At 53.2% G+C, this 20558-nt stretch overlaps 2 protein-coding genes across 7 annotated transcripts in view; one reads left to right on the top strand and one right to left on the bottom strand.

Moving 5' to 3' along the window:
- The first annotated feature begins 633 nt into the window (after positions 1–633).
- On the top strand, positions 634–10179 carry DLK2 (delta like non-canonical Notch ligand 2). 2 transcript variants are annotated; one of them, XM_017806680.1, is made up of 6 exons: positions 634–656; positions 2971–3072; positions 4641–4704; positions 6578–6708; positions 7316–7460; positions 7996–10179. In XM_017806680.1, the coding sequence occupies exons 2-6, from the start codon at positions 3000–3002 to the stop codon at positions 8771–8773; spliced, it is 1191 nt and encodes a 396-aa protein (XP_017662169.1). In that variant the 5' UTR covers positions 634–656; positions 2971–2999; the 3' UTR covers positions 8774–10179. The 2 variants fall into 2 exon arrangements, with proteins under 2 accessions (XP_017662169.1, XP_017662170.1); XM_017806681.1 differs by lacking the exon at positions 634–656 and adding an exon at positions 931–939.
- A 90-nt stretch (positions 10180–10269) lies between these two features.
- ABCC10 (ATP binding cassette subfamily C member 10) overlaps positions 10270–20558 on the bottom strand; it is a 23480-nt gene continuing 13191 nt past the window's right edge. For 3 of the 5 annotated variants that reach the window (XM_017806676.1, XM_017806679.1, XM_017806675.1), the window contains exons 9-22: positions 19869–19967; positions 19445–19634; positions 19011–19088; positions 18446–18637; positions 17887–18022; positions 17301–17496; positions 16226–16569; positions 15897–16066; positions 15441–15601; positions 14775–15028; positions 14309–14454; positions 13741–13829; positions 13431–13543; positions 10914–11417 (exon numbers count right to left, since the gene is read on the bottom strand). In XM_017806676.1, the coding sequence (XP_017662165.1) occupies positions 11282–11417; positions 13431–13543; positions 13741–13829; positions 14309–14454; positions 14775–15028; positions 15441–15601; positions 15897–16066; positions 16226–16569; positions 17301–17496; positions 17887–18022; positions 18446–18637; positions 19011–19088; positions 19445–19634; positions 19869–19967 (2304 nt within the window). In that variant the 3' untranslated portion in view covers positions 10914–11281. Of the gene's footprint in view, positions 10879–10913; positions 11418–13430; positions 13544–13740; positions 13830–14308; positions 14455–14774; positions 15029–15440; positions 15602–15896; positions 16067–16225; positions 16570–17300; positions 17497–17886; positions 18023–18445; positions 18638–19010; positions 19089–19444; positions 19635–19868; positions 19968–20558 lie in introns of those variants that run through there. The other 2 variants (XR_001873453.1, XM_017806678.1) reach the window with 2 other exon arrangements.

Raw genomic sequence — 20558 nt, 5'->3', positions numbered from 1 at the left:
AGCAGCAGAAAGGCCATGCAAGGTGAGGAGGAGAATGGGCAGCTGTTCCTTCTGAAGATGTGGCAGCCCAGACCCTCTCCCAGGGTTGTCTTATTGTTCACCGAGGTGCTGGTGTCCACAGCCTGTGAGCAGCAGCGAGAGAAGTTCTGAGGACCACAGCTTTGCTGGTTGGCTTCTTTCTTGTGGGGCAACCACTCCACGTTTCACCTTTACTTTAAGGATGGGGCTTCTTAACCATACAGTTTGCCAGTGGAGGTGTGTTAGTGGCCCCGAAGTCATTAGGGAGAGGCTGCAGGAGGCATTTTTGCTTATCATTATTTTTTCAGATAATCTGAGCGAAATGAAGGCTCAGATCATCGCGCACCTATTTCTGAGAGAGGTGGAGTGCCCCGCGGGAGGCCGGCCGCAGCAGGACCGAGCTCTACCCAAGCCAGAGGGGCGAGCGCTGCAGCCCCCCCAAGCCCAGGGCAGGGGTCTCCCCAGCAAGGCCGCGTCCCGGGGGGGGGCGGCAGCCCGGGACACCCCTCCATCCTCTGCGGGTCCTTCCTGGGGGACGGTACCGGTGAGCCCTCGCAGGCGCAGCCCCCCGGGTGGTGGTGGGCGGGCGGGCCGTGCTGCGACCCCCCCTCGCCCCCGGCGGCGGGAGCAGGGCAGGGGTGAGCGGGCAGGGCGGGCCGGGTCGGGGGCTGCCTGCGGTTTGGGGCGGCGGGAGGCGGGATGTCCCGGGGAGGGAGCGGGGATGTGCAGGCACACGCAGCCGCTGGCAAGCGGCCGGGGCTGCTCGGCGGCGGCGGCGGCGGCGGGCGGAGCGGCGCGGCACACGCGGCGGCAGCTCCCTCCGCAGCCCCGCGCTCCCCAGCCCCGCCGCCGCCGCACCGGGCATGGCCGCCCCCCGCCGCCGCGCCCCGCGATAGCCCCACGACCCGCCGCGTCGCCGAGGTGAGAGCAGGGGGACCGGCGGGGGGTCGGCGCTGCAGGGACCCGCAGCCCCCCGAGCCGGCCCCCCTTTCTCCGCCGCCGCCCCGGCCGCAGGGGGACCGGCGGGGCTCCGTGTAGCCTCCCCTCCGGGGACGGCCGTGGGGTGGGGTGGAGGGAAGGGCACCCCCGCGGCCGTGCCCCTGAAGGGGGCACCGGGGCTTGGAGTGGTCCTAAAGCCGCGGGATGAGGGGGAAGGGGGAAGGGGGGGCAGGAGCGGCGAGCCGCAGCGGCGCGGCATCCTCCGGGTTCCCACCCCTGCCCCCGGACACCCAGTCTGGAGTGGTCCCGACAGCACTCAGACTAGAGACAAGGTCTGATAGCCCCCGTCCTGGGGCTGTCCCTGGTAGCCCCGAACCGTACAGAGGTCCCTAATACCCCCGAGGGGGAGGTTAATAGACCCCAGAGGCGTCCTCGCAGCCCCTGGAGTGCTGGTAGCCCCCAACTCGGCCAGGCGCAGGCGGAGAAGTGGGACAGGGGGAGCTCCCTTGCCCGTGTCCTTGCGACCCAAAGCCAGGCCTGCCCGGTGGGAGCTGCTCACACCTCTCTTGGGCACCAGCTGCCCCCCAGGATGCCGGGGTCCGGGGCAGCTCCGAGGGGGAGATGGGGTGGCTATGTCAGGATGTCTGAGAGGCTGTGCCTCGAGTGGGGAGCCATGGGGGAAACTGCCTTTGCAATGACATGTGGTCGGAGGCTATGCTCCTCACAGTCCTGAAGGAACATGATACTGGTTTCAACCCTAAATTATTTTATAAGTTTCATAGGAATTGCTTCACCCTTCCCTGAAATGCAGCAGCTGTTTGCCACTGCCCAGTGTTTAAGGGCAGGAGGCAAAGGAGGGTCCTGCAAGCATGGTGAGAAGGGAACTGTGGGTTCCACAGTGATCTGTGCTGGGATTTGGCTGGGGCAGTGACAACAACATTCTGTAGCCCCTCTGAAAATGCTGCATCTTTCATAGGTGATGGTTTGTTTGCTGGAGAGATGCTTAGAGCAACATCCTTGCTTTTGAGAGCTATGGTTTAGACAGGTCAAGCTCTTAGCAGGGACCCCAAAACCTCTTCCTGCAATGCATGTGTATGTATAGGTGGGTGGGAGGACTTCTGTCCCTGTCTGAGAAGTCTTTCATGCAACTATGGACCCAGAACAACCTTCCAACCTAAAGAGCCAAGCTGAAAGTGGAATGGCCCCTGTTCATCACACCCACGCAGCTGGATAGAGTCTGCTTCATACCTTCACCATTCTCCTAGCAGAACTCTTTAACCCCTCCCATCTCATTACAGTAATATATTTATGATATCACCCTCGAATTTCCTGCCCTTAACAACTCCAGAAGGCTGGGAGGGAATGAAGCATTTTTGGAAAGTATTTAATGTTACTTCAAGAGGGCAGGAGGCAGCCGGAAAATAGATGGGTGCAGGAACCTTGGGCTGACGGGGGCTCTCTGCAGGACAGCTGAGGAAAAGGACTGCACCTAGTGAGAGGTGCGTGTTTGCCTTTCCTCTCTGGGGCTGCAGCCCAGCTCTAGTGCCTGTCACTTCACTCTCTTGCTTGGACAATGGAGGAGGGCTGCCTGCTCATCTGCTAGATCTTACTCGACTGCCTGCTCTCCTGCAGGGTTCAAAAAGCAGCCTAGGTGCTGTAAAAAAAGACTCAGCCCATCTATTCATTCAAAAATGCATAGAAGGGACCTCATTTAATGTGAAGCTGGAGCCTCCCAGATCTAAGGAGGGAAGATGAAGGTCTCCACAGCTGGGCTGGTATTTCTCGAGGTTTCCGCTCTCTTGACAGCAGCTAGCAGGGGCGGGTGCTCCAAGATGTAGTGTAACAACTTGAGCTACTACATACTCAAGATTGAATGTGCACACTCAGTTCTCCTGTACAAAACTGTATGTTTCAACTCAAAACTCCCAGGTAGCAGATAGGAGGGGATGTGTGAAGTGAAGCCGTGGTGCGAGCCAAGGGGTTTTGCTGAGTTTGCTCTTTTTCTCTCTGTAGGTGTTCATCTCGGTGGGGCCACACTGACCATGCTCAGGAGCTTCTGTCTCCAGCTCATGTCCTTGATTTGGATCCTCTTGGCCCATCACCAGCTTGTGCAAGGTGAGTCTCTGTAGAAATGCATCGTTCTCTTTTATATGCATCTTTCCAAACCTGCCCTTGGCATCACTAAAGTCTCCTCAGTTTTCCATGCAAAATAGAACTGGCTTGACCTATAAGAGTGGAAAATGCTGCTCAGTCATCGATCACCTGGGGGGTGACTAGTGGCAACTTTAGAGACCCTTGCTCTGGTGACCACAGGGGTGGCAGTGCCTGAGCAGACTGGCAGTGAGAGGTCCTGCTGCTCTATCTCAGTGTGAATGGGTTCCTGAACTGATGAGCCTGTTTGGGGAGGCAGGGCAAGGGGAAAGAAGGTCCCAAAACTGAACAGCTAATCCTGGATCCAGTGAGATAAAATTCCTTCCCAAAGATTAGTTTACTGTCCCCCTGCCAGGAGAGATGATTACAAATACGAAAGGTGATGATACCCAGGCTTGGGGCTGAGCAGTCCCAGGATGCTGCTCCAGCTCCACAATGGCTCGTTTTGCGAGGCTCTTGTCCTGAACAGCGGGACCCGCTGCCTCACTGTAGCAAAATCACATGCATGGAGGATTTCTTCTCCCACTTGCTTTCCTAGGCAGCACAAAATGCTGCTTGGGGAAAGCCTGAGCACTGCTCTTGGCACGGGGGCTTTAACCTGTCTCAGTCCAGGATGGAGGAGCTCAGTCAGGTAAGAGTGTTCATCTCTTGGGCCTGGCCTGGGATTGCACTGGGCTTCTGGAGAAACTTCCTGCTTTCTGATATTTGCTCTAGTTCTACTGCTCATGGAGCTAAAGTGAACCAGCTCCCAGGTGGAGCCAAAATGCAAGCAAGTGATGGGGGAGAGGGGAAGGTGGAGATGAAAGGGGACACCTGGCTGGAGAAAGCAGGCCAGCACCAAGCAGAGGACGAGAAGTGGCACGGCGAGGCCATGGCTCAGTTACAGCCTCTGAGGCCTTTAAATAAATAAACAGAACTGGATACCTGGCCCCATGTGATGCCCAGTCCTGCCTCCCCATGCTGGAAGGGGAGTGCTGGCAGCTGGGTCCTGGGGGAGGGCAGGAGCCCCAGACAGACTCTTTTGTGTCAGTAGCTGCCCCTGTGGATGGCAACATCCTGCAAGATAAAGAGGAACCATTCTTTCCATTTCCATCCTCAGTCCCTTTGTGCCCCTTCCACTACCTGGCCCTGAGCTTTCCCACCATACTTCTTCAAGACACTGGGACCAAGGTCCCAGGTGGGTGAGTCCCTATTACACAGGTTGCCTTAATGCACTGGCATCCCCAGCTCTTGCCCAGAAGGGCTCAAAACCTAAGGGAAGGAGCAGAGGGAGGGTGGGGAAGATGACCAGAGAATGAGTAGTTTTGAAAGCAATAAAGGTAGTATTATCACTGCTTGGGTTAATGTGAAATCCTCATCTCCTGTGTAGCATCCAGTCATTGAAAGGAAGGTTCTCCACCTCATGGCTCTAGGGAAGGGTAGGCTGAGTGCTTAGGAAGGAAAAAAGAAGCTGTGGGCCAGCAGGGCCACGGGCAGATCTGGAGTTATCTATAGTCTCTGCTTAACCCAGCTCCACGTTACCTGCTTTGTAGGTGATGACTGCAGTGAGCGCTGTAATCTCGCCCATGGCTGCTGTGACCAGGATGGGAAGTGCAGGTATGGCTTGTCTTTGGCTCTCTGCTGCTTCTGACTGTAACTGCTCTCCCTCCCCTGTTGCTGTGCCTCTTGTGCCTGCCCTGAGCTGAAGCGCCTCCTCCTCCACTCACCCACACCTGGAATCGATGACTCTGCACTCTTCTTATCTGACACCCTCTGGAGTGGGAGATTTTGATCCCTCAGCCACTTCCTGGTGCCCTCCAGCCTTCGCTCCAGTGCTCCCAGAGTCACCACCTCCACATGCTGACCAGTGTTGTTCTGCTGAGCCCTTTTTGTCTAGATGGGAGCCTAGGACAGCCCGGCTGTGCCTGGGGGATTGGAGGCAGCCTTCAGGCTCAGATGTAATGGGGAAAGCCATCAGGCAGCTGAGCAGGCATGGGAGTTGGCCAGCTTGCATGGCCTCCTCATTGGCTGAGGTAGAGATGCTCTCCCTGGGGGCATGGAAGAGAAGAGCTGCCAGCATGCACTGGGGCATGTAACTGAGGGCATCAGGGGTCCCTCCTCAGCAGGCTGGGCTATGGTGAGGATCTCTGGATGTTTTCATGACAGGCTTACTAGCAAGCTGGGGGCTACTGCAGCAGAAGTGCATTTGTGATCCCTGGCATGTCAGCTTGAGCTGGTGCCCAGATTCCACAGGATCAAGGCTCAGGGAGACTTGACTGTTTACCTTGCCCCCTCCCTGGTAATTTTTAAGTTGGCCATCTGCCTTTCAGAGAAGGGGAAGAGTTGATGATACCTGCTCCCTTGCAGGCACTGGGGGATAGGGGTGTCCACAGCCTTCTGTAAACTCAGGGCTGTCCAGGTATGAATGCATTTCCCCAGACTCTATCAGGCACATGGTATCACCTCCATTCCCATCAAAAAAACCTCTAATTAACATATATATTTATTTTTTAACCATTTTCCTCATTCCCCATCTATTTGGGACAACATGCAATGACAATAGGCAGCGCAGGTGTGAAAGTGCAGCCTTGGGCCAGCCCAACAAAGCTGCAGTCATCACACATTGCACTGAAATGAGCCACAGCCATCAAAATGAATCCCCTTCCTTACTCTAGAAACTGTGTTGTTTTTGTTAGGTTTAATTTCATGCTGGTTTGAGTATAGCTTTTGTTGTGGCTTGGTGCCACCTCCACTCAGCTTTAATCTTGTTATCACTTGCTTTCCCCCTTAGAGCTGGCAGGTCTGAGGGATGCCTGCCACTCGAGCTAAGTAAAGCTTGGCTTTACTTAGCCATTGCCACTGCCCTACTCTTATGGGACCAGAAGGCTCATTGTGTGCTGCAGGTTTTACCACTGTACTGCCCTTGTGAGTGGCTAATAAGTCTATTCTGTTCACCAGCCATGGCAAGCAAGGTTTCAGAGCTGGATTACCGTGCACTTCAGACAAAAAATGACGCACATTATAATTCAAAGGGGTGCAGTGAAACACGTGGACCTCAGGGGCCTCTTGTTGTTTTCCCTCAGGGAGTTCAGGGTTAGGGATGGGCTTTTCTTTGCCTGTCAGACTGGCTGTGCAATGAGGGAGGTGCAGGAATTGCCAAGCTGATGCAGTGGTGTATACAGAGTGGCTGGCTGAAGGAAAGCAGAGGGACGTGGGCGCTAAAAGTGAAGCTGCTGAGCTCTGTTTCTGGCCCCCACCCTCCCTGGCTGCAGAGAGTGAGTCTGCCCCTGCTCTATCTATTTGCTTCCTTGGACAGATGAGGTGCCAGCGCTGACCTCCCCCAGAGGAAGAGAGCCAGCAGGTCCATGGGGGGCTTTGGGAGAGTTTCTGAGTGCTGCTGTATCTGCAGTAACCCTTCATGACACACAGCCAGCTTTTCCACAGCCCTTGATTGGATCTTATTGTGCTGCTATGCGCTGTCCTCCCACAGGTGTGATCCAGGCTGGGAGGGCGAGTACTGTGAGGAGTGCGTGCGTATGCCGGGGTGTCTCCACGGGACGTGCCACCAGCCTTGGCAGTGCATCTGTCACACTGGCTGGGCCGGCAAGTTCTGTGACAAAGGTGAGTCATGGGCTGGACATCCCAGCCTCCGGTGCTGAGGGCAGAAGCCCAGCACACCCTCCATGGATATGTGAGCCAGCACAGCCAACATAGTCAGAAGCCACCTGGGTCATGCCTCTTGGGCTGCCTGGGAGATAGGATGTTGCCTGGCTGCCATAGGTGGAACCATTCCCTTCCAAAAGAGGGAAGGCTGCAGGCACCTGCTCCCTGGCTGCATGGCAAGAGCTAGCATGACACTGGCCAGCCTCAGGAGATGGAGCAGGTGAACTCATTCCGTTTCTCATGGTGTGTCAGGACTCGGAGCAGCATCCCCTGCCTCCCCCAGGGCTTCCTGCCTTCAGCAGGTAGCTGATGGACTCCCCTTCTCTGGCCTCAGAGACTCCTTTGTAGCATGGGGTCTCCACTGGCCAGAGAGATGGCATGCAAAGCATCTTCCACAACCACATAGGCACTGCACTTCTGTTGCTGCAGGTGCCCATTGGCGGGGAGGAGGGAGAAGCTCCTGTCATATCTCCATCCCCACTGGGTTTGATGGGTTGTGTTTGCACTAAATTGGCCACATCAACCTTCTTTTCTGCCTAATTCCCACCTTTTTCTTTCTCCTCAGACATACACATCTGCGAACACCAGTCCCCATGCCAGAATGGCGCTCAGTGCATCTATGATCGAGATGGGGAATATTCCTGCTTGTGTCCAGAAGGTTTCCATGGAAAGGATTGTGAGATGAAGACAGGGCCTTGTGAGAAGGCAGGGTGAGACACTGCAGTGTTAACTACAGCCAGCATTGACTTTGGGTCACACGCTGCCAAGTGGAGGCCCAGCTTGGCTCATTATCTGTGGATTTCCATGCACTAGTGGAGTTAAGCCAAAATCATCTTTGGCTTTGGTTTAGCAGTGTGCACTGCATCGTCCTGCTGGGGCAAGGTCTTTTTTGCAATCTGAGCAGATTCCTGTCCCTCACTGCTGTAGGTGTGATGAGCTGACACCTGTCATGCCTTTGGGGAGCATCAGGAGGGCATGTTTCCTCATCAGATCATTTGGCTGAAGACCTTCCCCAGTGGGTGGTGGACCCATGCAAGGTCACAGCCTTTGAGGAGGTTCCACAGCCTCTCACTCAAGGAGACAGAATTTCCCACCCAGTCTTCTCCTTGAGATAGCTGCCCCCATGGAGAGAGCTGGTGCTGGACACACTGGCCATGCAAGCGGCTCTGTGTGTTTACCTCCCTGGAGTGAGGGAAGTTGCTTGCTCTCCAGGGCCATGACCCCATCCTTGCTCTCTCCACACAGGTCTCCGTGCAAGAATGGTGGGCAATGTCAAGACGAAAACGGCTTTGCCAGCAACTTCACCTGCCGGTGTCTCGCTGGCTTTGTGGGGGCTCTCTGTGAGCATGACGTGGACGACTGCCTGATGCGCCCCTGTGCCAACGGTGCCACCTGCCACGACGGCATCAACCGCTTCTCCTGCCAATGCCAGGTGGGCTTTGAAGGGCGTTTCTGCACAATCAACATCAATGACTGTGCCAGCCAGCCGTGCAAAAATGGAGCAAAGTGCTATGACCGCATCAACGACTATGACTGCTTGTGTCCTGACCGTTTCACTGGCAAAACCTGTGAGATCTCCGTCCCAGAGCCCACCTGGTCTCCACCCTACCACCCTGCAAACCACGAGAATGGCGGGGCTGTGGAAAGCACCACCAGTGAGATGCCGGGCGTGACGCAGCCAGAGCCTGTCAGGACCGCGGTCACGGGGCGGCGCGTGGCCAACCACAGTGAGAAAGAGCTGGGGGGAGGGTTGTTGAAAATCTCTGTGAAGGAGGTGGTGACCCAAAGAGACTCTGGGCTGAGCGAAGCCCAGCTGGTGACAGTGCTGGTGTTCGGGGTGCTGACAGCAGTGCTGGTCCTCATCACTGTCCTGCTAATGCTGAGGAACTGGCAGAGGGGCCGTCAGAGGTCGAACTGGTGCCAAAGCCCTTCTCAGGCTGCAAGGAAGCTCCAAGACCAGGAGTGTCAAGTGGGCATGCTCAACACCATCTTGATCGAGCCAAGGAAGACGACAGAGCTGTGAGCTGCGAGCTGCAAGGACTCTGAGCCAGGCCCTGGCAGGTCACCATGCTGGCAAACCCCTCAAACTACATCCTGGGGAGCCACACTGTCACCAACCGGGCAGCGGGGAAGGGCTTCCAGGGCAGTGAACACATCAACAAAACCCTGGGTGTTGAGCACTGGTGTGATGGCCCTGCTCGGGTCTGAGCTGTCTCCTGCCAGGCTGGCTCAGCTGGCACCCACGGGCACCTGAATGGGCTGTGTTGGGCCAGCCCTGCAAGGGAGCAGTGGTGTGCTGCTCAAGGCAGCCCATGTCATGCAGCGCCAGTATCATCTGACAGGAGCCCTCAGAAACAGGACAGGTAGTGCTGAGGAAGGCACAGCCCTCTTGCAAGCTGAAATACTGCCAGGCCCCTTGTAACTCCTCTCTGTGACTACTAGGAGGGGTTTGTCCTCATTTCTGATGGTGTTGGGATATTTCTTCTGGGGCCTTTGGGATGGTTGCCTCCCTGCTCCAGTACTGGATGGGGTAGTTCCTGGCTGTTTCTTGAGGCTGTCATTTCAGATGCCATGTCCCTAGGGAGCAAGCAGACACCCTTGCTCCCTGGTCTTGTGGTTCTGAGCCAGTTCAAAGAGACTCTGAAGACCATCTAAGGTCTCCTCATGCCCTTCTTCTGCCCTGGGTGATGCCCCCTCCTCTTACTGTCAGACTTGGGGTTACAAACATGTTTTGTACTTTCCTCCTGACGATCCAGGGGTCTTTTTGACCGACTTACCAAGCCGTCCTTTCTGGTCTGGCCACAGACGACCAAGCTCCTTCACCTCTGCAGTGTGCACTTCTGCCTCACTATTTGCTCCCCCCTTTGGGGTCCTCTGGGCCTGAGCTGGTCCTTCTCATATGTCCTCATAGGTGAAACTGGAGATGCACAAGGCTGGAGCTGTGCTGTAGCTGGTTCAGGAGCAATACAAGATCCAGGTCCTCCTTTCTTCTCCCATTCACTCTGAGGCAGGCAGCTGGCACCAACCTTAAATCAGCCATTGTAGCGTTTCTTGATACAACAAAGGCTAAGCTCCTCACAGTGGATGTGAGGACAGGCTACCAAGCCTGGGGTGACTATAGGAAGCAGCCACGATACTGCCTTCTCTACCATTGCTAAAGCACGGCTAAGAGACAGTAGATTGGTCATGTCACTTAGCCTTTGGACTAGGTCTGTTCCTGCCTGTGCTGGTCTGGTGTTCAGCAATCAGTGTCTCTGCCAGGGCCAGGGGCTTCTGTGTCACCTCATGGGCACAGAGGGCTAAGCAGTGGGGTAAAAACCCCCACAACCCAAACCCTACTACTGGCTTGTAGGGTTGCAGAGCTGGGTTCAACATGGTGTAAAGAGAGCCGAGAAGTGAGCACTCAGGCAGGAGGGAGACTTGGGAGAGGGGACTGGAGCTTCAGCAGAAAGATTATTTTTTTAATACATGGATGGACGATGTACCTTTATCAAATAAAACAAGCCCAGAAACAGTGTATCAGAGAATCATAAAATAATTTCAGTTGCAAAAGGCCTCTGGACACCAACCTCCTGCTCTCAGAGATCCAAGTGGATCAGGTTGCTGAGCTACTTGTTCTTGATGAGTATCTCCATCACTTCCCTCAAGAATGCAAACCCAGATTGTGTCTGCAGGGGTGGAGATGGCTCCTGCAGCCTCAGGGAAAGGAATGGCACCTAACTCAGGACAGCATAGCAAAGGTGTGTACAGCCTAGACATTGCCATGAGAGTGTTGGGAAGAAGGGGAAAACCTAAGACTGAGTCCAAGGGTGCTAATGGGAAGAGCAAGATCCTAAAACTGAAAACAGCTGTGGGTTTGTGCAGCTGAGAGCAGGGCAGGAAGGACAGAGAGTTTCCCTTAAAGAAGTGGTCTTGAAATAAACTAGCCTTAAAGGCCCTTAATGTAATTGCATTCTGGCCTTCAGGGGAAAGCCTTCTCCACTGTAAACTGGACAAAAGCAGCAAGGTCTCTGGGTGCAACCTTCTGGGCTTGGAAAGGTCAGTGCCTTCAGAAAGCAGAAGGGAGCAGGTAGGGTTGTCTTCGTGCAGAGTGGGCACCACTCCTGTATCTCATGAGGAGGTATGTGTCTGGGGAGGAAAAGGGACAAGGACCTGAATAACTGAGCTTCACAAGGAGGTTTCCACTTTATTTTACATTGCATATGTGAGACTAAGTCTCAAACTAGGAGTTAGTTACTGATTCTTCAATCAGTAGAAAATCCCTCTGTAATCTCAAAGGGGAGCCTTCGAGGGGAGCAGTATTGCACCATCCAGGCTTGCATGACTCTAAACACTTGGTCGCATGTTCCCTATTAAAAGAAAGGCCACAGCGCCATGCTCCTGTCCCTGAGGACAAATAATCGCTATCTGCAGGCAGGAATAAGCCCTTCTCTCACCTCAGCAGCTCCTGTCCCTGCAGGGACAGGGCTGGTGGCTGAGCTGAAAGGAAAGCCAGGCACTGAGCTGGAAGGGCTGCCTGGGCGCAGGGAGGTCATTGCTGCCTGCTGTGCAGGAGGTGCTGGAACAAGGAGCCATCTTTCTGGCTTAAGTGGGTGGGTGAATCCAACTCTGCCACTCTCCCAGCTTGCATCACCAGCACACGGTCTGAGTCCAAGATGGTGTTCAGCCTGTGGACAACAAATGCCAGGACGTATGTTGGTGGATCTGAGGAGAAACTCTGGATACTGCTTCCCCTGCTGTTAAGGGTGGCCCAAGTCATGCCCAACAGTAGGATCTGTGGAGGATCTCCCTCTGCACTCAAGGTCACAGTGCAGTTCAGCTCCCCAGAGAGCCCCTGTGCACTGCTGAAATGCATTACCTCTCAGCAGACCATGGTGATACCTTCCAGCTGTTGGGCACGGCAGGGCACCAGGAATGCAGAGGGAAGTTCTGCATGCCTGATTCTGGGGTTGCACAAAATGTCTCCAGTCCCACAGGGGTTAGTGAGTTGCTTCTGTTTGCCCCTACATTTCCTCACCTGCCACCTCCTGAGGGTGGCAGAAACGCACTTGTGCATCAGCTGTCATTCCCTAGCAGACTGGCATCTTTGCTTATGCCACCACCATCAGTGGATTTGTGGTTGCCAGACTGCCAACCACAGGACCCACTGCACACATATGTGCCCAGTTCTGCCCAGACTGCTAGCAGGGCAGCAACCTCTGGCCCTGCGTGGGGAAGACAGGGCAGTAAGAATGCCTTTGCACAGTCGTGCGCTGTTCAGTGTGGAACTACAGCCCTATAAAGCTGCATGTCACAAGGAAGACACTGCACAGGATTTGAGCAGGCAGAAAGCATTATGGAGTTCAGGACTCTGGTTACACATTCATCCCAAGAGAGTGCAGGCTGCAGCACTGGAAGTGACTTGGAGGGGCAAGTGACAAGTACAGAGTCATTTCCCATCCTAGATTTCCCCAATCCAATTAATGGTTCACCCAAAGCTGAATGGCAAGGAAGAAAAATGGGTACAGAACAACCCCATCATCACCTCTCTCTCTTTACTGCTCTCCCCTATTGCTCTTCATCCAGTGGAAGAGGGGCTGGAGCTATCTTCAACTCAGGTTTGCTGCCTTGCCTTCTGCCACTCCTTCTTCTGCTGGTTCTCCTCTCTAATTACTCCTCCATTAGAGGTGGCCTCCCCACACCCAACCCAAACACACACCTCAGCCCACAGTGCCCTTGTGCTTCTATTCTATTTATGTATAATATCCCTGGTGTAGGAACCACATTCCCTTCACACTCCTCCTGCCTCCCTCCTACATGATGTATTTAACAAGACCCACTCGATTCACTTGCCAGGCCCAGCCCACCCTGCCTGTCATCCATCACTCCCACTTCTGTGCAGCAGGACACGAGCCCCTGCCACCTGCTCATTTGATTTTTATTTTTGTGGTAACCTCTATGCTTTGAAAAAACCCTCCACACAATTTCATAATCCTCCTCCAAATTCTCCTCCACTTGGCAAGAGTAGGAGCAGAAAACACCGTCTAATGCTGATCCACCCCTTCTCTGTGGTATTCATGTTTTGCCCTCCTCCCTCCAGCTGCAACCATCCACTGACCACTCTTACACTAAATCTCTCAGATGTGGGGCAATCACTGTTGTCCTGTCCTGCCTGGGCAATGTTTATGTTACTGGAATCGGGTGCAGGCTGGGACCAAAACTCAGGATTTTGGAAAACAGAACTACCCAGGAGCTGGCTGCAGCCCTTTGCCGCTGGCTGTCCTGCAGTGCCCTCTACTGAGCTAGAGTCACCAGCTTCTTGCCCCACCCCTGCCGGTCTCCACACTGCTCCTTTCTGTAAGATTACTTCTCCATTACTCTTCACCCTAATTTGGCAGAACCACAAGGCCTGATTCATCCACTCCACGGATCCCAGGAGGCAGTGCCCAGGAAGAGCAGTCTGTGACATGATGCAGCATTTTGCCCTTTGCTGATATCAATTTCTGGGTACAACATTTTCACGTCCAGTTATTCCCAGCATCCGGCAGAAAAGGCAACAGGCAAAGTTTAGCTTTTGCACTTGAAAAACCTTATCACAGAGACCTCCCTGCTCAGCTTGAGCCCCAGGCATGGCATGTGCAACCACCTCTACCTGTGAGTGGCAGGACAAATTTAGGCACAGAGTGCTGCTTCCTCCATACCTGTGAGCAATAGTCAAAACAGTTTTGCCAGCAAAGCGCTGGCGGATGGTCTGCTGCAGCAGCTGGTCTGTCTTCTGATCCACACTGGCTGTGGCCTCATCAATGCACAGCACCTGCCAGGGACAGAGAGTGAAGGGAAGTCCCAAGCACCACAGCAGAGACCCCAATCCCTGCCTAGAGACAGCCTGCGAAGTTAGCACAGGATGTCTGTTCCCATCACTACTCCAACTCTGCAGTGCTCTCCTCTGCTGTCCCCAGACAGCCATCAGCAGCACCCCCCCCCTCACTCCGATGGAGGCAAGACACTCACCTTGGCCTGTGTCAGGAGGGCCCTTGCCAGACACACCAACTGCCTCTGTCCCACAGACAGACTCTTTCCCAGCTCGCTGTCCAGTCCACCTGCAGGGGTCAAGATCAGCAGTCACCCCACCTGCACAGGGTTCACAGGGTCCCAAATGGCACCCCCAGTCCAAGGTTTTCCTAGTAGCACAAAAAATCCCAATCCTGCTCAGGCCCAGGCCTTGGGAACAGTAGCCTTTACACTTAGACAAGCAACATCTGGCACAGAGATGCCATGCTCCCCTAGAACTAAGGCCTGGGTTACCTCTAAGGCACTGCTCTAACATCCACTGAGAACTGGTCTCATCACCAATATTCTGCCACCCAATCCATCACCTGCTAGTCCCTTGCCACTAAATCTCAGAGAATGCCACTGGGTCCTACTGACCTGTTCCCACGCTGGTTTCTAGCATGACCTCACCTAACTCACTCTCTACGGCATCCACCTGGCCCCTTTTCCTCAGCTCCCTGAGCTGAGGCCTTCTCTCCTCTCCCAGCACCAGTGCTCACCAGCTGCTTCTCTGTGGGTTCCAACTCACCCATCTGAGTAACAGCATCCTGCAGGTGGCACTGCTCCAGTACTTCATGGAGCTCAGCATCTGTCCATTTTCCCTGGGGGTCCAGGTTCTCTCGGATTGAGCCACTGAACAAAAATGGATCCTGGGGGATGATGGCCAGCCTAGATCTGCAAGCAAATGAGAGCTGAAGGCTCATAGGATAGGTTGTGCAGAAAAGCAAAGGCCTGCTATTTTTTTCATGAGGTGTCTTAGCTTGCTACAAATCTTAGAGGCACAGAGACAAGGGTCATATATTCAGCCTAGTTTCCTTAGCACATCTGTTCATAAACAACAGAGAAACTCATAAGAAGCTGCCACAGTCAGACAAGAGGGTGCCTTGACAGTGAGTCCTTTACTCCTCACTCTTCACTTTGGCATCCAACCACTGACAGCTCTCAGCCTCCAGGCCCCATCAGCTCCCCCTCACTCTCTGCTCAGCCCTCCATACCTCAGCTCCTCCAAGCCCACCAGCTGGCTGTCAACACCATCCAGGAGAATTCGGCCTGATTTCAGCTCCACCATACGGAAAAGGGCCAAGAAAAGGGTGGATTTTCCAGATCCTGTGCGACCCACAATCCCCACCTTCTCTCCAGGATAAACAGTGAAGCTCACACCATCAAGTGCATTAGGCAAGCCCGCTCTGTAGGCCAGGACCACTTCCTGGAACTCCAAAAGCCCCTGGCTTGGCCAGTCAGCAGCAACCTAAGAGGGATATCCAAGTGAGAAAGGGTATGATAGTGACTGTCATCTTCAGCCCCACCTCCCCACAGGCCAAGCCCCCTCCCTCCCTTCAGATGGCTGCTTGGCTTCTGAGCAGAACCAACATACAGCTCGGTTCCAACTCCAGCCCGCTTCTGGGACTGTGTTTCTCTCACAGCTATCTAGCACCTGTTCTGCTCCCCTAGTCCTTCCCATCATTTCAGCCTTCACCAACTCCTCCCAGAGATTCATCCTTCCCAGCGGATGTACTGGTAAAAGATGCACGATCAAGGCGGTTTCTGTGGGTGAGGGCCCTCCACCCATTCACCAGAACCCTATGATCTTCCCAGGGGAAAAGTGCAGGGCACAGAGCCAGAAGATAGGCCAGTCCCTGAGAACACATTTGAGCTTTTACCTGGACCAATCTATCCTGGGGCTCCATGGGGATGTCTGTAGTGTATTCCTCTGTCCGCTCCACACTCACCATCATGATCTCTGTGTGAGTAAAGCTGGAAATGAGGTCTGAGAGCAGGCTTGTGACAGAAAGGGCATATGAGAGTGCCAGGCCCACAAGTCCTGTGAGGACAAAAGCATAAGCAAGAATGTTACCGGCAAGGAAGAAGCTGGGATCTTGGCGGCCGAACAAAAAACGCAAAGGAAAAGTCAGGACTCTGGAGTCTGGGATCCCACTTGAGGATGATGACAGAAGCAGGGACAGGAGCTGAAGCGCTACATTGTGGGTGACTTGCAGAGGGACAGGGAGCAAGAGCTCTTACCCTAGTGTAGGAAAATGTGCAGCTCTAGGCTAGGAGAGGTGGAACTCCTAAGCCACAGCTTAGGAGTGGACATAGATCAATCCCTGGCAGTCTACCTGGATTTCCCAGTTGCTTCTGGTGCTGGATGATGGCAATTCCTGCAATAGCAGTAACCACAGCAACTCCAATCATCTGTAAGCGGATGTCCAGCCACTCCATTGCTGTGTTGCTGGCAAAGAGGCAGCGCTGGTTCTGCTCCAGGCGCAGCTGATTCTCCAACTCAAACCTGTCAGGCACAAAACAGAGGTTTGCATCGCTCAACCTCCATTTCTGTTGCCCCAGACCAAGGGTGTTCCAGCCACCCTATAACCAGCTCCACATCAGGAAGGCCCTGGCCTATAAAGCCAAAGCTCTGTCTCTTTGGGCACTTGCACCTTCCACTCACCTCTGTGTTGCCCGCATGGCTCTGATGCTGCTCAGTCCCGAGAGGGTCTCTGAGAAGTGAGTGTAGATGGGAGACAGGGTGACACTGTAAAGGCGCTTGAGCTCCCGGGATGTGTGTCGGTAATAGCGCTGAATGGAGAAGTAGAGTACAGCCAGAGGGAGTAAGACCAGACCAATCCAAGGGAGGCCATAGGTTATTATCACTAGCATGCCCAGGAACCCGTACATGTTGGCCAGGAAGATGTTGAGGACAAATGGCAGGCTCTCATCCACACAGTACAGGTCTGAGGAGAAGCGGTTCAGGATTCGGCCTGTTGGTGTGGTGTCAAAGAAGGTGACTGTGGCCTGGCAACAAGGGAACCAGAAAGTAAGAGCTGCAGTGAGATCCAGCCACAGAACAGTTTGCAGGGGAGCAGCACCAAGGGGAGCACATAAGGCCACAAATGGATGGCCACCACAGCCCACTTCCCTTCCTCAGCTGGAGCAGAAATCTCAGCTTCCAAAGCCCACATCCACTAGCAGTCAAACAACTCACGCTGTTCACATGGTAAAAGGAAGCAGCCCTTCTGTAGCAAATGTCATATAGCTACCCAGACAGCAGTCACTCAGATGCCATACTTGCCCACCAGCAGCAAGTGAGGCAATTCTTGCCTCTAATTCTAACCCTACCCTGAGGACCCAAGGAAAACCAAAACATAAAGTTAACTCGCACGTGCAGCATCAGCCCTAAATCTTGCTTAATGGCTCCTTCAAATCTCATCTGAACCTGAGTTTACAATCCTGCAAAAACTACTTCGACTCAACTGGTCCTTATCTTGGCTATATATCTACACCTAATGAGTGAACAAATGCAGATGGCAGCCATAAAACACCCCTCCATGGAATGAACAGGGCACACTTTTAACTCCAGCTCATTGACCCCTTTGTGCCGGCTGTGGTACAGCTCTTTTTGGATATAGGCCTACCAGCCAATACCAGAAGAAATTCTAATCTACCTCCCACATCCTTACTCCCAGATATGAGAAGAATGTCAGCTTGCAGGAGCCTCAGCCTGCCCTGGACTTTCTGCCCATTACCTTTAGAGCCCTCTGGAGCAGTCGGTTGTGAATGACAGTGGCAGCATGGAGAGTGCCATAAGCAAAGAGGAACGCCCGAAGAATGGTGAAGAGGGAGTTGGCCCCTGCAATGCTCCCATAAACTATCAGGTAGAAATTCACATCCACTGAGCCATTGGAAGGGACCGGGGGAGTGTCCAGAGCTTGAATGGGGAAGCTAGAACAAAGGAGGAGGAAGATTATGAATCTGCCAAGGTCCCCCTGAAAGTAAACTCACAGACAGGGGATGAGAACCCAGGAGCATACTCAAAGGGAAATCAGGATACTTCAATACTCCTGTGATAGCCCTTTGGAATGTTGGGACAAACACTCTAATTACTGTGCAGGTAGGTGTCTTCCATCAGCTCCAGGCAGAAGCCCTTTGGGCACCTTATCACGTCAGAGATTTTGATTCTCTTTGTCAAAGCAGCCACACACATCCCCTGCAGCGAGGTGCTCAGCTTATCTATCCCTGCTCTTAATAAGGATCTTCCACAGGAAATGCACTTAAGGACAAAATGGATGTGTTTCCAGCTTCCTTTGGCACCTCCAGACTAGATTCACTTACACAAGCCCAGCAATGGAGAAGAGAAGCAGCTCTGGGGAAGGCAGGGAAGCTGAACAGCTCATCACAGAGGTATTTGCTGTCTGGGATATGCTGGAGATCCAGTATGACAGCCACCAATCTGAGATATTTCTGGATGCTACAGAGAAAGACAGACTACATAAAAAGGAATTCAACTTTTAAATCAGCAAATATGAAGCAGAAAAGCTGGAGGAGAAGCTGCTGGACAATTTTTGGATTGCCCAGTCTAGTCTTCCCCTGTTAGTAGTAGAGCAGGAGAAAGGGAACAGCCTTGAGCTGCAGCAGCAACAGAGCACTGCTAAAGGTGTGGTAATGCAACTGCAGCAGTGAGACGCCAGATTCTCTTCCCACATGTGCCCCCTCCTTACTAAAGTAGCTCCTTGAACTACTTTAATTTGGAGAAGAGAAAAGGAGTCTTCCTGCTCCAGGGAGAATGATTAAACCCCCAGCCTCTTTCCTTCCCTTGGACTCCATGGAACCAGGGAATGAGATGAGAGGACAGGAATGTCAAAAGAAATGTGCTGCTGGGCCACTGCCTCACCTTGCATCAGGAGCAGTGAGAAGAGGATCGATAACGCCAACCAGGTGCCCACTGCCAGCCAATATGCCTTGTACACCTGAAAAGCCACTGCCCCTTCTTTCTTCTCCTCCTCCTTGTGAATGAGATTATTGGTTTGGATTGATTCTTCTTTCTCTGTCTCTATGGCCTCTTCTTGTCCCTGTTCATTGGGGGCTGTGGGAATGGAGGCAAAAGCAAAGGTCAGTGTGATGTTAAGTTCTTCCTGCAGCTGCTCCTTGCTGTGAAGCAAGTCTAGGCTATAAGGGAGACTTCTCTCTCCTCTTTCAAGACAGGTGCACTAATGCTGGCAGTTCTTCATCCAAAGCTGGACTACAAGTGGAACAACAGGTTCAAATACTGCTCCAGACCAATATATGTGGGCCTCCTGTCCCTCTGTATACACACTACCCACAGATCAGCACTGCCACAGCAGAGCAAGGTGGTGGGAACTCTGCTCTAGGGCCAGCAGCCATCAGGTACAGGTTCTGTCTGGGGGGTCAGCTGAGCTGTGCTGCCCCAGCCACCCTCAAGCTTGCCAGGAACAGACCTTTATCCTTCTGCTTCTTGTCCATATCCTTACACTTGGGGAAGGCTTCAACAAGTGGCAGGATATCAGCTGGTGTGCCTGCAAAGACAGACATGCAAATGCTTCAGCATCTGTGAGGAACAGATGCCAGCTACCCACTGCTGACCCGGTTTTGTTCTCTCATAACATTCCTTCCATTATGCAGCAACTGCATCCTTGCTCCATTCAACCTGCTATGGCCTCCTGCCTTATCAGCTCCCCACACCTAGGGTTGTCCTGTTTTATCTGTGCATCTGCACATTCTCTTCCACTCCATCTCTGCCCACATGCAGTATCCTCAAGTTCTTTTATCATTGGGTTCCCCACTAGTTAATCCTAATCCCTTGTGTCCGCCTTTGCTCCAGCCACTCCTAGATACCAGCACAAATGAATGCCTGAGAAGACAGAGAGTGTACCTGTCTTAACTATCCTGCCATTGTCTATCAACAACAAGGCATCGGCCTTCTCCAAAAACTCCGTCCTGTGGGTACAAAGGATCCTGGTCTTGTGTTTGAGAACTCCAAGAATGCATTTCTGCATAATATGGTTGGCTACATCTGCATCAACAGCAGCTAGGGGATCATCAAGGAGGTAAAGCTCTTTCTCCTGAGAGGGAGACAAAAAAACAAGGATACAGCTCCTGGCCCTGCTGGAGCAGGCAGCGCTGTAAAGAAAAATGCAAGTGCCTCCGTGTGGCACCCTGCCAGCGTCTTTAGGCTAGCACGATGTGCTTTAAGACATGCTGCCAGAGCTCCCTGTACAGCTGGGTGCTTCCAGACTCTTCACATCTGACTTGGCATTGGGCATGATCTGCCACACAATAACTCCTTTGTTATTTACCTGATAAACAGCTCTGGCAAGGGCTACTCGAGCCTTCTGTCCCCCACTGAGTGTCACACCATGTTCACCCACCTCTGTCTGATCACCTGCTGGTAAAATCTGAAACATTCAAGAAAACCCATTTAGAAAGGACAGGAAACTGCTGGGGACCCAAAGCCAGGACACAGGGGTCCCTCTCCAGTCTCTGGCAGTAATTCCTAAGGGTGACACCTTACCAACAATTAAACAACGGAACAGTCTATATACTGATTCTACAGACAACTGGCAAGCTTAGCATTTATGCAACCAAAATCTCTTCTGCTCCAGAATAGAGTGGTCACATCTGAACTACCCATTGAGAGCAACTTCTGGTCCGAGACAATCACATGTGGTAATTTTATAGGACAGCAAGAGCTGTGCCTGCATCAAAATCGTGCCAGGGTCCTTCCAAACAGTTTAGCAGTAAAAACTACAGCATTTCAGTGGCTATAAACAGTTTCCTCTTGATTTGGTAGCATAGGCATATTCTACTACATCTCAAAAATCTTGCCTTTACTGAGTATTCATAGCTCTTACCAAAGCAAACAGGAGCTGCCAGTGCTTGGCACTTGAGAAAATCAGTCATTGGCTCATAAACTGGGAGGAGAAGGCTAGCTTCCTACCATATATACAGTCAGGTTTACTGGCTAATACAGCCATAAGCCTTAAATT

This window comes from Lepidothrix coronata, unplaced genomic scaffold (genome assembly GCF_001604755.1).
Source record: "Lepidothrix coronata isolate B3197 unplaced genomic scaffold, Lepidothrix_coronata-1.0 Scaffold16, whole genome shotgun sequence".
Taxonomy (NCBI): Eukaryota; Metazoa; Chordata; class Aves; order Passeriformes; family Pipridae; genus Lepidothrix; species Lepidothrix coronata.
This window is presented reverse-complemented; position numbering and strand designations above follow the sequence as displayed.